The following is a 17,348-nucleotide window of genomic DNA, read 5'->3' as shown; positions in this document are numbered from 1 at the left end:
ATGTATATATATATACATATATATATATATATATATACATATATATATAGTATTTCCCAAATAGCATTTAATCCTTAATTGTTAATTGCAAGTAAGTATTGCATATTAGTTTTGCTAGGATGTCAGATAATCCTGTATATTTACTTTATTCACAGAGATTCTTATTTATTCTTTATTTCCTGACAGCACCGCCACATCTGGCTTTCGCAAAAGGGCAAGTATTATGACTAGCATTGTAAACACTGCTGGAAGATGCGTCCGGCCACGCGGCGGCCGCACCATCCCCAGCAGTTGTCCACACCACTCCCCAGAGACCATCCAGGACACTCTCAAAGGCACAACCTCCAGCTCCCACCAATCACAAGCTCCAGACTCCAGGGGTCTCTAATTCCAGGATCTACCAGCCAACAAGCTGACCTTCCAGATGTAACTGCTCCCGGGTTCAGAGGTAAACATCCCAGAGTCCATTGGTCACCAAGTCCAGAAGCCAGTGGTCGGCAGTTCCAGGCTGAAAAGGTTACCACTCCAGGATCCTCTGGACACCATTTTCAAAGTCCAGATGTTGTCATTTCCAAACATCATAGATCACCAATTCCTGACAAAGAGGCCACTACTCCAGGTGCCAGTGGTCTTCAGTTCCATGGTCCTGACGTCATTTCCAAGATCCATCGGTCACCAGTTCCAGGCAAAGAAGTCACCACTCCAGGATCCCCTGGTTACAAACTCAAGAATCCAGACATCACTAGTTCCAAGCTTCCAAAGTCACCACTTCATGGCAGAGAGATACCTAGCTCCAGGACTCAGGAGTCCCCTATTCGAGGACCCATAAGCCAATACTTACGGAACTCACAAGCACCTGACTCAAGGAGTCACAAGTCCCCGACTCGAGGCTCTAAAAGTCCTAAAGTCTGAGGTTAAGTGACAGTTGTTTTTAGAATCCAAAAGCATTGAATATCCAGACCAAAGAAACTTTTTAAAGTGATCTCTGTGAGATGCCATAGAGACTCCTGCTCACATTAATGAAAAAGATGATAATAACTTTATTTCACAAGATACATTAGAGTTACAGCAGTAGGTTAACAGTGTATATTTCTTACAAAGAAGAGCCCATAGTTATACATAGCATTTTGGGCAACCAAAAGTTAGGTCTTGTACCAACAATATTAAAATACCAGTTTTGTGCAGCACCTGACAAGCTCAACTTGTGGTGGCAAGGACACAAGGACACACTTCACTCATCTTTTGTAAAGAGGAAAACAAGGCATGTGTCTGCCACACAGTTTTATTATTAATCAAAGAATGGTAAACCCGTGTGAGTCATTCAGTGTAAGTATAATGTAGCTACACGTCTTTCATCAGCACATTTAGATATATATATATATATATATATATATATATATATATATATATATATATATATATATATATATATATATATATAAATATATACTGTATGTATATATACTGCATGGGCACGCTGGCCGCCTTATAATTGCTTGCTCACAAGATGTTGAATCAGAGTGTTGCATTATTTTTCTTCTGCAAAATAAAATTAGAACTTGTCTAATAGACAAGGATGCAAAATTACTTGAAAATACATGTAGTATAAATACAGTGCACTGCAGTTAAGCACACTCATTGATTCGTTGATGCAGGTAGCGACCATAACGGCAGTTATTTGTGTCAATATCAACATTATCTGTAAATTATTATCATCAATTGTCAGTGTTTTGTTACTTCAGCCCATGTGACAGTATGAGTTATCGTGGGAGTGCCAAGAAGAGCGGTGCACCACAGTGCCACCACACTACAGTTCCTTCTATGCTCCTAGTGCAGGGTGTCAGCCATTGTAGTTTAGATTGTTGAGTGTCAAAGCCATTTATTTTCAATGCCATGGGAAGGGGTGGAATCTGCTGCTCATTGTTAATGTCATACATATGGATTTTAATACCTTTTACCCTGGTGCAGTCCTGACTCAATGAGAAGACTAGAGGACAGATCAGCAGCAGATCTGAACATGAGTTGTCACATTTACAGAAAACTCCTTCACATAAACAGATCTGAGGCAATAAGTTGTAATTATTGTATTTTTCTTATGCTGGGTACTCACTATTAAAGTATTTAGTATATTTAACTAACATGATCTAAATGATGTTATTTACAGTTTAATATACCAGATGCAATATACAATGTATTTGAAAACATTTTTCATACAATGTTTGATAGTCTGATTTTGTTGGGTTGATTTTATAACAAGAGATGTCATAGCTTCAGATAGCACTGGTTGATTGGTTGCTTATCACCTTGTTCTGATTGGTAGTGTGTTATATGGCATTAAAAACTAAGGTGAGACTAGATGGGATTAACTATCATGTATTAATATTAGTTTGTGTGATATCAGCCAGTCTTTGAACTTATCCAGTCCCTTTGTGACATAGCTCTTCTGAGTTAGTGATGTACATGGGGCCTTAAATTACTATAGGAGACACTGTCTGTGGTGTCATAGCAGTAATGATATATAATACTGACAAGGTGGTGAATATTATGTGTAATGCCTAAGTATCATTATTTTGATGATGATTCATCAACCAGTGGCTTTATCAGTTCAGTTCAGAGTTTCCTAATGTCTCCATTTGCATCCTCATATAACCTCTGTATTGAATTAATAAAGTCACTGATTGGAGAAATGTCTTCAGAATAAAGATATCCAGGTGTTGCATGTGTCTTATTCATCAACTCTGTGGTCTCATCTGTGACCAGCAGTGACAAAAAATAAAGGTACTGTCTGTGGTTCAGCGTGTGACCAGAGGTTGCAATGACCCTCTGGTGAGAGAAGCTGTCACTAGCTGCAGATCATGATAATCCTGTTGCCAAATAAAGGGACAGACTATGCAGTGGCAAATAAGGAAAGCTTAAAGTGATACAGTGACCAATTCGGGAGAAGCTGCAGGTGCTCTAGTGACCCAAGGTCAAAGTTCAGATCCTAGTTATATGTTGCAGGTGGATTCCTTCATGTGACCTCTTTGCTCATCCGTCGTGACCTTGTTGAAGGGTAACTGAACTAACATTGTATAAAGGGTTGTGATAGTTGAGAAGAAGAATTATGCTCACTCCACACGCTTCTATATTTCTACAAATGTATAATGTATGTTATATACATATTATAGTAAATAAAATAATCACATGTGCATAAATTTCCTCTCCCCCCCCCCCCCAGAAAAAATTAATTTACATCCTTTTCCTTATGTACCCCCTATACACATATACATACGTACATATTTACATACATACATACATAACTCACACACATAGACTGAAGCTCACACTGTATAATCACTATACGTAAGGTTGTGTATATAAGTATATAAATAGTGAAGGTGTATATAATTGGAATGTTAAGGCATGTATAGAGGTTTATGTATTTACCATACAGAAAGAACTAAGGGACACTGGTCAAATACTACCTAATCACCAGGGGCCATAATGGGGTATTAGCCAATTCCAAAGGGGCCTCAGAAATGCTAACCAATTAGGATTAAGATCAAAACATGTTGGCCAGTTACGAGAAGCCTTCAGAGAGATAATAGTCAATAAGAAGTATACTCAAGATATTAGCAAATCATGAGGTCTCTTGGTAGAAATAATGGCTAAATACAGGCGTCTGGAGGTACTGGTTAGTAATAGGAAGGATGTCGTCTTGCAGTTGCTGATTTATGAGATGTTGCCAATCAGTTTTAAGCTTAATCAATAGTGGCCAATCAGGAGTAAGCTCAGGTTGATTAGCCAGTCAAAAGGGGCCTTAGGAGATACTGGCCAATCACTAGGGGCCTTAGGATTCATTAGCTAATCAGGAGCAGCCTTAGGCGACACTGGCCATTTAGGAGTGGCCTTAAAAATAATTGTATACAGTACTGTTAATATTTAAAAAAAACTAGATATTTTCTTTTTACTAAAACATTGTGATATTACTGATCAAGGGAATGTTAAATATTTCTTGTGAGAGTGTAAGAGAAGAGGTGGGTTGGCAGACTGGTGACACGTGAGTGTAAGAGACTGGTCACAGAGTGAGCCATTAAGAGTGATATATATGTTGCCATTTAATAAATAAATTATATGTAGATATGAACTGTGTTTTATCTGACCAAGGCCTTCCACTGGCTTACCCCTCCACCCCTTTAAAAATTTTGGATTTTGGTTATGATTATAAGAGGTCTGGCTACTTACCTTTGGCTTGTAAACACTCCAGGTCACAAGGGAAGTATGTATATGCAATAACATTAGGTACTGGTACCATATTAGAAGCAGATGTGGTAGAACCATGATACTTGTCTTACAAGAAGATACATAAGCATGAAATCATTTCAGTATATACTTTGTAGGCCTCCAAATTCTCAGACTCTAGGCACAGTGCCTAGTATAACCAATGGTGGCATTTCGTACATTAGAAATACAAAAAAAATCTCCAGATACAAGTTTTGGTCAACAAGTGAAGGCTCTGGTTGTCTGCCTGAAGCCACCTCAAAGATTATCTGGTCTTGAAGCATGGGCAGAATTTCCTGTCAGGTAAGAATAGTGCAATGAAACTGCAAGTGCAGTTTTCAATGAGTTTATTTGTCAACAAACACACAAATGAAGCCTGCTCCATGGGTGGTCATTGTCATACACAGCACTACTGCTGAGGTCCTCACTAAGGCACTAATAATGACATCAAAAATACAAGGCACCTTTATGTTGTCAGAGAAACATTGCTATGTATTTTAAATCGGAAATATTACAATCTTATATTGCTCTACAGTCATACTATGTTTCATATGCCATTTCTTGATTTGTCAAAAAGCAATAAATGAGGTGAGGGTTATATTGATAATCATAAATGATGAGTATATCAGTGTAAACTTGACCTTTTCACAAAATGTCTTAAAACTAATGCAATCACTAATTATATAATATAAATCATAAAAAATAATACACTAAAATAAAGAAAATAATATTTTATTTAGTAAAAAATAACAATTGTAATAAGAATATAATAGCACAAAAATAGAAGAGCAGTGTGCTAGGTCTGTTGACCCATGCTAGGCCTCCTGGCCCATGCTAGACAGGTTCTCAAAATCAACTCTTCTCGCTCACATATTTCTCTGATCTATCTTTAAAGTTACTGCAGGTGTCAGCTTGAGTGACTGTACTTGGCAGAGTATTCCACACTCGTCTACAACTCTACTGCTAAACCACCACTTTGATCTATCCTTTCTAAGTCAGACAGGTGGCAACACTTGAACCTTTTGAAGATCCTTAGTTGGCAACACTCATGCTTTCTCCAGGGCCACTAAATGGCAACTCATGCTTTCTCCAGGACCACTAGATGGCAACTCATTCTTTCTCCAGGACCACTAGATGGCAACACTCATGCTTTTTCCAGGACCACTAGATGGCAACATTCATGCTTTCTCCAGGCCCCCTAGATGGCAACAAATACTTTCTGCAGGACCACTAGATGGCAACACATTCTTCCTCCAGGACCACTAGATGGCAACTCATTCTTTCTCCAGGACCACTAGATGGCAACTCATTCTTTCTCCAGGACCACTAGATGGCAACTCATACTTCCTCCAGGACCACTAGATGGCAACTCATTCTTTCTCCAGGACCACTAGATGGCAACTCATTCTTTCTCCAGGACCACTAGATGGCAACTCATTCTTTCTCCAGGACCACTAGATGGCAACTCATGCTTTCTCCAGGACCACTAGATGGCAACTCATGCTTTCTCCAGGACCACTAGATGGCAACTCATGCTTTCTCCACGTTTTTTTTTTTTTTCAAGTATTAATGAATTCGTAATGAGAAACATAACACGAAATACTGAAAAATTTGCTGATAAAATTTAAATAACATATCATCATGGTATGAAATGAGGAACTCAGGAAGACAGATCTAGGCAGGAGAAATTTAGAAGTCTATATATGGGTGTTAGAAGAGCAACAGGTAATAATAAAGACGGTGACAGGTAGTACTTCGAAGCATATCACTGTCGCAGGTGGTACTAGTTTAGTACAGGTGGTACTAGTTTAGTACAGGTGGTACTTATCTCTCTTATCTCTTACTAGTTTAGTACAGGTGGTACTAGTTTAGTACAGGTGGTTCTAGTTCAGTATACTTAGTATTAGTTTAGTACAGGTGGTGGCACTAGTTTAGTACAGGAGGTGGTTCTAGTTTAGTACAGGTGACACATTTAGTATAGGTGGTACTAGTTTAGTACAGGTGGTACTAGTTTAGTATACTTAGTATTAGTTTAGTACAGGTGGTGGCACTAGTTTAGTACAGGAGGTGGTTCTAGTTTAGTACAGGTGACACATTTAGTATAGGTGGTACTAGTTTAGTACAGGTGGTAGCACTAGCTTAGTACAGGTGGTAGCATTAGCTTAGTGCAAGTGGTAGCATTAGCTTAGTACAGGTAGTACTAGTTTAATACAAGTGGTACTAGTTTAGTACAAGTGGTGGCACTAGTTTAGTACAGGTGGTGGCCCTAGTTTAGTACAGATGGCACTAGTTTAGTACAGGTGTCACTAGTTTAGTACAGGTAGTACTAGTTTAGCACAGGTGGTGGCATTAGTTTAGTACAGGTGTTGGCACTACTTTAGTACAGGAGGTGGCACTAGTTTAGTACAGGTGGCATTAGTTTAGTACAGGAGGTGGCACTAGTTTAGTACAGGTGGCACTAGTCTAGTACAGGTGGCACTAGTCTAGTACAGGTGGCACTAGTCTAGTGCAGGTGGACAGAAGGTCAAGAGTGATTATTTGATGAGGGAATCGATGGAGGGAGGTAGCAGAGCATTTGGATCAAAGGTTACAGATGAGATCATTCCCACGGTAGGAGACCACACTCCCACGTACTGAATGGGTTTTCCCTGCACTTCCTTGGGTACTGACAACACCATAGTCCTGTGTGTGTACTCCTTGAGGGGCTCCCGTGACCCTCTCTCGTCCAAGACCTGAGACCCGCTGGACTGTGCGTCTCCACTTCCCACCACGAAGATTGCATCTGCAGGAGTATATAATGATGGCCTCTGAGAAGGTAAAACCAAGTGGTGTCTGTGGATTATTATCATTATTATAATGATGGGGGAGCGTTAAACCCGCAGGGATTATACAGCGAATGTGTGGGGGGCGGATGGAAGGTATTCAGGGTCAATTCAGGGAACTGGAGCACAGATCCAGTTCCCTAGATCAAGAGCTCCTCACTCTTGAGGGTTGGTCAGTGGAAGTTAACAAAAACTGTGTGTGTACAAGTAAATGATGATTGTGTCTGTTATCTGACGAACAAAAACTTACCAGGGGAAAGATGACCCCTTGATGCTGTATCTGGGAGTTGTATTCTACCTTACTGTATATCTTGTGTGAGTTGTATTCTACAACACGATGTGCGAGTTGCATCCTACAGTACTGTATATTGTGCCCGTTGTATACTACAGTACTGTATATCTTGCGTGGGTTATATCCTACAGATGTGAATCCGTGTATGGGAAGGTCGTGGACCCAGAAAACATGTCGACAGAGGTACGAGCCTCCATCACATCCTGAATGGCCCACGCGGGTTTAGCGCTCCATGCACCTATATGTGCCAGGTAGGTAGGGGGGGAGCTGAAACCTGACTGCAAGGGTTGACTTTCTATCTTGAGAACAACGTCTGGAAGGTCGAACCAACGACCCACTCACCCTGAACAGTGGAGTCGAAGCTAAAATCTTTGATTTCGATGGTCTCAGTGTCTAGGAGAGTGACACTGGTGGCACTCATAGCTGGCTTGTCACTCTGCAGACCCACTGCCACCTGTGGAGATGGCTCCACCAGGCCCTCTGGTATCGCCACGTCCCCAAAATTTACCTAGAAAATCGGGAAGACAGGCTAAAAAAAAAAAAAGCATGCTGATGTTGGAATGGAACCAGTGTGTTGTCTTCACTGGTAAGTTATTTTGGTTCAATGTCTCGTGATATGCGGTTCACTGAGATATTATAATGTCAAGATTCTTAAGCCAGAGTATAGGTGGAATGCGAGAGATTACACAGGTCACAATGGATCTTTGTCAGACCTCACTGAGCATTGTTAAATTACTAGGAAGGAATGTTAGTTACTTTGTATTTTAGTCACTTCATATTGTTGCTGCACACAGCACAGTAAGCAATACTCAAAAAAATTCTTATTACTAAAAAAAGCATTGGTCATACAAACCGTACTGCCAGAGATACTACTAGCCTAGCCTTAGTCCAACAGTAACACAGCTATCCTAGCCTTAGTCCAACAGTAACACAGCTATCCTAGCCTTAGTCCAACAGTAACACAGCTATCCTAGCCTTAGTCCAACAGTAACACAGCTATCCTAGCCTTAGTCCAACAGTAACACAGCTATCCTAGCCTTAGTCCAACAGTAACACAGCTATCCTAGCCTTAGTCCAACAGTAACACAGCTATCCTAGCCTTAGTCCAACAGTAATACAGCTATCCTAGCCTTAGTCCAACAGTAATACAGCTATCCTAGCCTTAGTCCAACAGTAATACAGCTATCCTAGCCTTAGTCCAACAGTAACACAGCTATCCTAGCCTTAGTCCAACAGTAACACAGCTATCCTAGCCTTAGTTCAACAGTAACACAGCTATCCTAGCCTTAGTCCAACAGTAACACAGCTATCCTAGCCTTAGTCCAACAGTAATATAGCTATCCTAGCCTTAGTACAACAGTAACACAGCTATTCTAGCCTTAGTCCAACAGTAACACAGCTATCGTAGCCTTAGTCCAACAGTAACACAGCTATCCTAGCCTTAGTCCAACAGTAACACAGTTTGCAATCTACAGATTTTGTTACTTTCTCCATAGATATGTTTAACTTCACAAATTTCATTATGGTAGATAATAGATCTGCTAGCCCCTATCTGTACAGTTCTACTTTCTTCAGGCTTGTTCAGGTAATTCGTCAACTCTGTCATGCTCCTGGAGTCCTATGTGAGAGAAAATCCACAAAAACTTAACTGTGATCGATCCCTTTCTTAATAATGTGTGTACATTTGTGCCTAGCTTCATATAGTCCTCGTCATGGCATTATGCCGGGGGCGCTCACCCGGCATAATGCCGTGACGGGCACTGTACATTCAGGTCTCAGGCCATTTAGAGCAAGTAATGAGGAGAGTCACAATTTAGTGTGTGGTCGTAGTTTCCAGGAGTTTGAGAATAACAAGTGTGACAACAGCTCAGTTTGTTACGTGGAAACTCAGATATTAATTCTAATACACTTCTGTATTATGGTGCTATCAGACCGGTTTATAGTAGCAGCGCTAAACCCGGAGGATTATATAGCGCCTGGGGAGGGGGGGAATGGAAGGTATTTAGGCTTAATTCAGGGAACTGGAGTACAGATCCAATTCCCTAGATCAAGAGCCCCTCACCAGCGTCAAGGAACCTCCCCTGAGGGGACGAAAAGTAGTAACCAAGGTTCCAGGATCAAAACGTTTTCATTTTGTACCCTTTTCCACTACTTATTGCTAACATATTCCTTTATGCAAAACAGCCACGGGGAGAGTTAAATGATGGCTCTAGGCCTTTCGTGTTGCAATCAACATGTCATCAGGAGCTTGCAATACTGCAGAAAAAAAGGAGATCCAAGCATATACCTTCAACAGGCAACGCCGCGCCAGCAAAGGCCTAGATCTATCATGCAACTCCCCCCCCCAGTGGTTGTTTTGCATCTTGCATTACATGTTCGCGATAACTGGATAATCCTCGATATTGCGAGAATACAAGAAGACTCACACCAAACCTCCTGCACCAGACGGACATCCACTTGATATTGTCGAGCGACCTCTGACCTTTCTTCGTAACGGGAAATCTTAGTATGATGTTCTTGTTGCGGTAAGGTCCCAACACCTCATTTCTGGGGAGGGAAGATGGGCAGTCAGGGGAAAATAAAGTGAGAGTTATTTAGGTACAAATTTAGGTACAGTTGCACCTAAGTACATAGTACATATTGACATGTGTAAATTACCCACGATAACCCCAGAAAAGTAAGATTTATTTCCATTGTAGGAGTGATGGAAAAGGAAGGAAAGATGAACTTGAAAAGAAAGGAAGATATGGAGTGTCTGGTGGATTATGGTGTTAGAAGCAATGGTGCCATTGCCTCTATGGCGGGGCTGTGGAAAAGCAACTTTTGACTTAAAGCTCCATTGTTCGTTTTGTTTTTCGGGAAATTTTTAATCTTCAGGAAACTTTTGTTCTAAGGTAAACTGATCTTTGGCACACTTTTGTTCCTCGGGAAATGTTGTGGTATCATGGTAGGGGGGGGGGTCCCCAAGGTTTTATAATAAAACCACTGATAAACGGAACTACCTGCTGTTGTAGACTGATCTTTACACTGGTGACTGCAGTGACAACTACAAGGGGAGGGAGGGAAGTTATTTCACATCGTAACTAATAATAAGTCACGTGAGAACCAAATGTAAATAAACATGGTGGCTTACAGAGTTGTTCTGGAACAGTATGAAGGTGAAGCATGAGACAGGAGTCTTCAGTACTGTCGAAGGCGAAGTGGAAGATCTTGAAGTGGAACATTTAACACTCCTTTCTCATGTTTCATATTGTTCCAGATCATGAACTAATACCTATATAGCTGAACTTTTCTTCAGACTGAGGGACTGACCACCTCCAACACTATTTCTACAAGGTTGATGGACTGATTATATCATACTGTAACCACTACACTTCCTGCCTCTGCATTTGAAAACCAACTGTATAGAAGAAACATCTCAACACTAAATATACCCAACTGTTGCACATGTGTCTTATTCTCACACACACACCTGATGACGAAGAACACTCATCCTACAGTAGAAGAGATCCTGTGTGGCTCACCTGTTATGTTCATCAGGAATTATAAAGCCTCGGGAGCTGGGTTTGGGGGACTTGTTGCCCGCGAAGAAGAAAGCGTCTACAAATAAATAAATTTATTACTGGACAGGTTTACAGATTTACATCTTCATTTTCTTTTGTTTGCTAATTTATTTACAAGTATAAAGGATTCATTGTTGGTAAATCATTTTCATGTGCAAAGAATTGTGGTTTTAACTGTTAGTTTTATTGATATATAGACGTGAGCATTGAAGGTGCCGGCTTTAACAGGTCAAAATTGCAATATTCGTATAGAATTTTAGACTCTACCTACCAGGACCCTCTCCGTCGTAGGAGAATCCCTCGATGAATACAGTGGTGTTGTCGACAGCGTAGACGTCTCCTGTCACCCCGTGTTCCAAGGTCGACAACTTGCCTATGTACACTCCCTTGTACTGGTTACTAGGCAGTGCTGCTGCAGCTGCCACACTCACACCTGTGGGTGGTAGTCACTTGTAATGACATGATAACAGTGTTATAACACCATCAGAGGTAAGGGTAAGTAAGGTTATTTAGCCACAGGTACACATAAGTACATTTCCAAGGATAACCCCTACATAAAAGTCAGACACAGCAGTTAAAGAGTCTAGTACTCTTAATAACACTTCAGACACAGAGTCAAAGTACTGGTGGTCTTAGAATCACGTCAATACATTAATAAAATAGAAAAGTTATCAGATTATTAAAGAACAAACGGGCACAATACCGTGACTGGTATTGTGTGACTTTGTAAATAGTCCAAGTCTGACCGAAACGTCGTCGTCAGCTCCTCTCTTATGTGTGGGTTGTGTATCTGTTTGGTTTTGTTAACCTAACTCTACGGAACAATACAGCCTAGTTTGGAAAGGTTATTAAATAATGCAGTAGTAATAATAATAATAATAATAATCTTTATTTCTACAAGTACATGTACAAGGTATACAGACCATAGCTGACATCAATGACATACTACTATATAGAAAGTCACTTGTTATGCTGAGCATTTCCCGCAAATTAGGTCAATTTTGTCCCAGGATGTGACTCAGACCCAGACTCATGGAACTCCGTGTTCATCAAGAACTGCAAGAAGCCCCTATCACGTGCTTTTACCACCCTATGGAGAGGGAGCATGGACACGGGGGTCGTCCCACAGTTACTAAAAACAACAGACATAGCCCCACTCCACAAAGGGGGCAGTAAAGCAATAGCAAAGAACTACAGACCGATAGCGCTAACATCCCATATCACAATAATTTTTCAACGGGTCCTAAGAAGCAAGATCACCACCCATCTAGATACCCATCAATTACACAACCCAGGGCAACATGGGTTTAGAACAGGTTGCTCCTGTCTGTGCCAACTACTGGATCACTACGACAAGGCCTTAGATGCACTAGAAGACAAACAGAATGCAGATGTAATATATACAGACTTTGCAAAAGCCTTCGACAAATGTGACCATGGCGTAATAGCGCACAAATAATAACAGGAAAAGCTAGTAGATGGATCTATAATTTCCTGACAAATAGAACACAAAGAATAGTAGTCGACAGAGTAAAGTCCGAGGCGGCTACGGTGAAAAACTCTGTTCCACAAGGCACAGTACTCGCTCCCATCTTGTTCCTCATCCTCATATCAGATATAGACAGGGATATAAGCCACGGTGTCGTGTCTTCCTTTGCAGATGACACCCGAATCTGCATGACAGTGTCTTCCACTGAAGACACTGCAAGGCTCCAGGCGGACATTAACCAAATTTTTCAATGGGCTGCAGAAAACAATATGAAGTTCAACGATGAGAAATTTCCATTACTCCGATATGGTAAACGTGAGGAAATTAAAATTTCATCGGAGTATAAAACAAATTCCAACCACACATTAGAGCGAAAAACTAACGTCAGAGACCTGGGAGTGATAATGTCAGAGGATCTCACCGTCAAGGACCATAATATAGTATCAATCGCATCTGCTAGAAAAATCACAGGATGGATAACGAGAACCTTCAAAACTAGGGATGCCAAGCCCATGATGACACTCTTCAGGTCACTTGTTCTATTTAGGCTGGAATATTGCTGCACACTAACAGCACCTTTCAAGGCAGGTGAAATTGCTGACCTAGAAAATGTAGAGAACCTTCACGGCGCGCATAACGAAGATAAAACACCTCAATTACTGGGAGCGCTTGAAGTTCTTGAACCTGTATTCCCTGGAACGCAGGCGGGAGAGATACATGATTATATACACCAGGAAAATCCTAGAGGGACTAGTACCGAACTTGCACACGAAAATCACTCACAACGAAAGCAAAAGACTCGGCAGACGATGCAACATCCCCCCAATGAAAAGCAGGGGTGTCACTAGCACGTTAAGAGACAATACAATAAATGTCAGGGGCCCGAGACTGTTCAACTGCCTCCCAGCATACATAAGGGGGATTACCGATAGACCACTGGCAGTCTTCAAGCTGGCACTGGACAAGCACCTAAGTCGGTATCTGACCAGCCGGACTGTGGTTCGTACGTTGGATTGCGTGTGGCCAGCAGTAACAGCCTGGTTGATCAGGCCCTGATCCGGGGGTCAACGCGTTGACCCCCGGAACTCTCCAGGTAAACACCAGTCCACTAACACCCAGGTACCTATTTTACTTCTAGGTGAACATGGACAGCAGGTGTCTTAAGGAAACACGTCCTAATGTTTCCAGCCGTACTGGGGATCGACCCCCGGATCTCAGTGTGTGAGATGAGTGCGCTAGCATTGGAGGTGTTGGATAAATTCTTCATGTGGCACTGATAATTTGTATTCCAGCCATCAACTATTATCACTACTACCATTTGTTTACTTGTCTTCCTGCTCCTGCTAGTGTACCAGTTATCCGGCCCTGAACACCATCACCTGTGACCCCAGGTCACAATGACCTCTGAACCCACCACAACAACCCACTTCTCTTCCTAATTCGCACAAAAACTTATAAAATATATATATTAAAACAACTATTCGCCTCTCCATACATATTTTTTCCTTCATGGTGGAATTATGGAAGTTATATCTTGTACCATTCTTTATCACGGCTATAATTATATGGAATTATACGAGTGTATAATTAAGCATATTAGTACAGTTAATTAGGTTTGAAACCTGTCTACTGCACTTGGGTCATTAAGGCTCCACTTCATATCTCTGAATTATTATTATTATTATTATTATTATTATTATTATTATTATTGTTCACAAAAAGGCGGCAAACCTGTGTGGGTCATATAGTGCCATACTTTCAGTGTATATGTACTGAGAGGTACACATACACACAAAAGCTGGAGGACCAGGCAGGTATAACAAGAAAGGCACTACAGTGGATCAGAGAATACCTGACATAAAGACAACAACGAGTCATGGTACCTGACGAGGTGTCAGAGTAGGCGCATGTGACGACCGGGGTTCCACAGGGATCACTTCTAGGGCCGGTGCTGTTTCTGGTTTATGTGAATGACGTGACGGAAGATATAGATTCCGAGGTGTCCTCTTTTTTTTTTTTTTTTTTTTTTTTTCAGACGATGTGAAGGTAATCCGGAGAGTTCAAGTGAATGAGGATCATGTAGAACTACAAAGAGATCTATATAGGCTGCAAACCTGGTCCAATAACTGGCTCCTAAAGTTTAACCCCACCAAGTGCAAAGTCACGAAAATTGGGGAAGGACAAAGAAGACTGCAGACAGAATATAGTCTAGGGGGCAAAAGACTGCAAAGCTCACTCAAGGAAAAGGATCTTGGGGTGAGTATAATACCGAGCACATCTCCTGAGGTGCACATCAACCAGATAACTGCTGCAGCATATGGGCGCCTGGCAAACCTAAGAATAACATTTCGACATCTGAGTGAGGAATCATACAAGACTGTACACCATGAACGTCAGGCCCATATTGGAATTTGCAGCACCAGTATGGAACCCACATTTGGTCAAACACGTCAAGAAATTGGAGAAAGTGCAAAGGTTTACAACAAGACTAATCCCAGAACTATGGGATATGTCGTACGAAGAGAGGTTAAGGGAAATAGAGGTGACGACACTGGAGGACAGAAGGGATAAGGGGAACATGATAACGACATATAAAATACTGAGAGGAATTGACAAGGTGGACAGGGACAGAATGTCTGGAGAGTGATGTAGTGGAGGCAGGATCCATACATAACTTTAAGAAGAGGTATGATAAACCTCATGGAGCAGGGAGAGAGAGTGGACCTAGTAGCGACCAGCCAAGAGGTCAGGAGCTGTGAATCGACCCCTGCAACCACAAATATGTGAGTACACACACACACACAGTTTTGCATTCATAAAGACAGCTCGGCGATATATTAAGGACCCGGAAAAAAAATCTTACTCAAAAAAGTTGAATTTCAGGTCCATCTTGTCCTTGTACCCCTCCCTTCTCCCTCCTCCTCTCCCCCTCCCTCTCTCCATCCCTCCTCGTCAACAGTACCCAGACCAGAAGTTAACACTAATGATGTGTGGTGCATCTGAGTAGCTCTGGTACATCAGGGAAGACATCCTGATGGTTGAAACAACAACGCTGAAGTAGGGAGTTAGTGTTATTATTATTATTATTATTATTATTATTATTATTATTATTATTATTATTATTATTGTGGTTGCAGGGGTCGAGTCATAGCTCCTGGCTCCGCCTCTTCACTGATTGTTAGTAAGTCCACCTGCTCCATGAGCTTTATCATACCTCATCTTTAAGCCATGTATGGTACCTGCCTTCACTACATCACTTCATATTGGTCCACTTCCTGACAATTCTTAATATAAAATGAGAAACATAACTTACACGTGTCTGAACGGTAGATTAACTAGGTTTCAAGCCTATCGAGTCAGCGAAGGTCATAAAGACTTCATATAATATGTATAACACCAGTCAAGAATACTTTAATATCTAAAATAGGGAGTAAAGTGAGTCTTCTGTGTATATACACAGGAATATTCACAGGGACATACAAATATTTTTTTTTTGAGGGTACGATAACTGTGTGCTCAAGGTACGATGCTCCTGGCTCTTGTTTACACTTTCGTAGAATGTTGCAGAGGTACGATGATTCTGACGAAGGTTATAATGCTAGACATCATTTTTAGCTTACAAGCTGTATTAATTAAACTATAAAGCTATTAGGCATAATCATTATAAATATTGCCACATGCTCAAACATCGGGAATCACCTGTAACGATGATGTAAAATACATAAAATAACAGGAAGGTATGACACTTTATGGCATCTGGAGATTTAACTACAAAAGCGAGGCACGATAATTATGGCAACACCAGAAGTAGCAGCAGCAACACCAGAATAGCAACAGCAACACCAGAAGTAGCAACAGCAACACCAGAAGTAGCAGCAGCAACACCAGAAGTAGCAGCAGCAACACCAGAAGTAGCAGCAGCAACACCAGAATTAGCAGCAGCAACACCAGAAGTAGCAGCAGCAACACCAGAAGTAGCAACAGCAACACCAGAAGTAGCAACAGCAACACCAGAAGTAGCAGCAGCAACACCAGAAGTAGCAGCAGCAACACCAGAAGTAGCAACAGCAACACCAGAAGTAGCAACAGCAACACCAGAAGTAGCAACAGCAACACCAGAAGTAGCAACAGCAACACCAGAAGTAGCAACAGCAACACCAGAAGTAGCAACAGCAACACCAGAAGTAGAAACAGCAACACCAGAAGTAGCAACAGCAACACCAGAAGTAGCAACAGCAACACCAGAAGTAGCAACAGCAACACCAGAAGTAGCAACAGCAACACCAGAAGTAGCAACAGCAACACCAGAAGTAGCAGCAGCAACACCAGAAGTAGCAACAGCAACACCAGAAGTAGCAACAGCAACACCAGAAGTAGCAACAGCAACACCAGAAGTAGCAACAGCAACACCAGAAGTAGCAGCAGCAACACCAGAAGTAGCAACAGCAACACCAGAAGTAGCAACAGCAACACCAGAAGTAGCAACAGCAACACCAGAAGTAGCAACAGCAACACCAGAAGTAGCAACAGCAACACCAGAAGTAGCAGCAGCAACACCAGAAGTAGCAACAGCAACACCAGAAGTAGCAACAGCAACACCAGAAGTAGCAACAGCAACACCAGAAGTAGCAACAGCAACACCAGATGTAGCAACAGCAACACCAGAAGTAGCAACAGCAACACCAGAAGTAGCAATAGCAACACCAGAAGTAGCAACAGCAACACCAGAAGTAGCAACAGCAACAAAAGTAGCAAAAACAGGCAACACTCTCGCTTCACACAGTGTCCATGGTTCGATCCCCGGCACGGATGGAAACACTGGGTATATTCCCATACACGTGTTTTCCTTGTTCATCTAGCAAATATGACACTATTTGTTACGCCTGACACCAGCACCACCACCTAACACCACCGGCACCACT

General features: G+C 41.6%; 2 protein-coding genes across 4 annotated transcripts in view; one reads left to right on the top strand and one right to left on the bottom strand.

The window, feature by feature from the left end:
• Positions 1-4,126, top strand: part of LOC128684910 (uncharacterized) — a 110,460-nt gene extending 106,334 nt beyond the window's left edge. For all 3 annotated transcript variants that reach the window (XM_053771259.2, XM_053771257.2, XM_053771258.2), the window contains exon 7: positions 187-4,126. In XM_053771259.2, coding sequence (XP_053627234.1) covers positions 187-231 — 45 coding nt within the window. In that variant the 3' untranslated portion in view covers positions 232-4,126. The remainder of the gene's footprint in view (positions 1-186) is intronic.
• Positions 4,127-6,631: 2,505 nt separating this feature from the next.
• The window catches only part of LOC128684909 (protein Skeletor, isoforms B/C), a 39,888-nt gene continuing 29,171 nt past the window's right edge, over positions 6,632-17,348 (bottom strand). The window contains exons 2-6 of the mRNA XM_053771256.2: positions 11,209-11,370; positions 10,899-10,974; positions 9,801-9,921; positions 7,717-7,882; positions 6,632-7,042 (exon numbers count right to left, since the gene is read on the bottom strand). Of these exons, the coding sequence (XP_053627231.1) occupies positions 6,795-7,042; positions 7,717-7,882; positions 9,801-9,921; positions 10,899-10,974; positions 11,209-11,370 (773 nt within the window). The 3' untranslated portion in view covers positions 6,632-6,794. The remainder of the gene's footprint in view (positions 7,043-7,716; positions 7,883-9,800; positions 9,922-10,898; positions 10,975-11,208; positions 11,371-17,348) is intronic.

The sequence above is a fragment of the Cherax quadricarinatus genome, chromosome 5, assembly GCF_038502225.1.
Source record: "Cherax quadricarinatus isolate ZL_2023a chromosome 5, ASM3850222v1, whole genome shotgun sequence".
NCBI classification, from domain to species: Eukaryota; Metazoa; Arthropoda; class Malacostraca; order Decapoda; family Parastacidae; genus Cherax; species Cherax quadricarinatus.
Note: the sequence above shows the minus strand (reverse complement) of the source record. Positions and strands in the feature narration are given on the sequence as shown.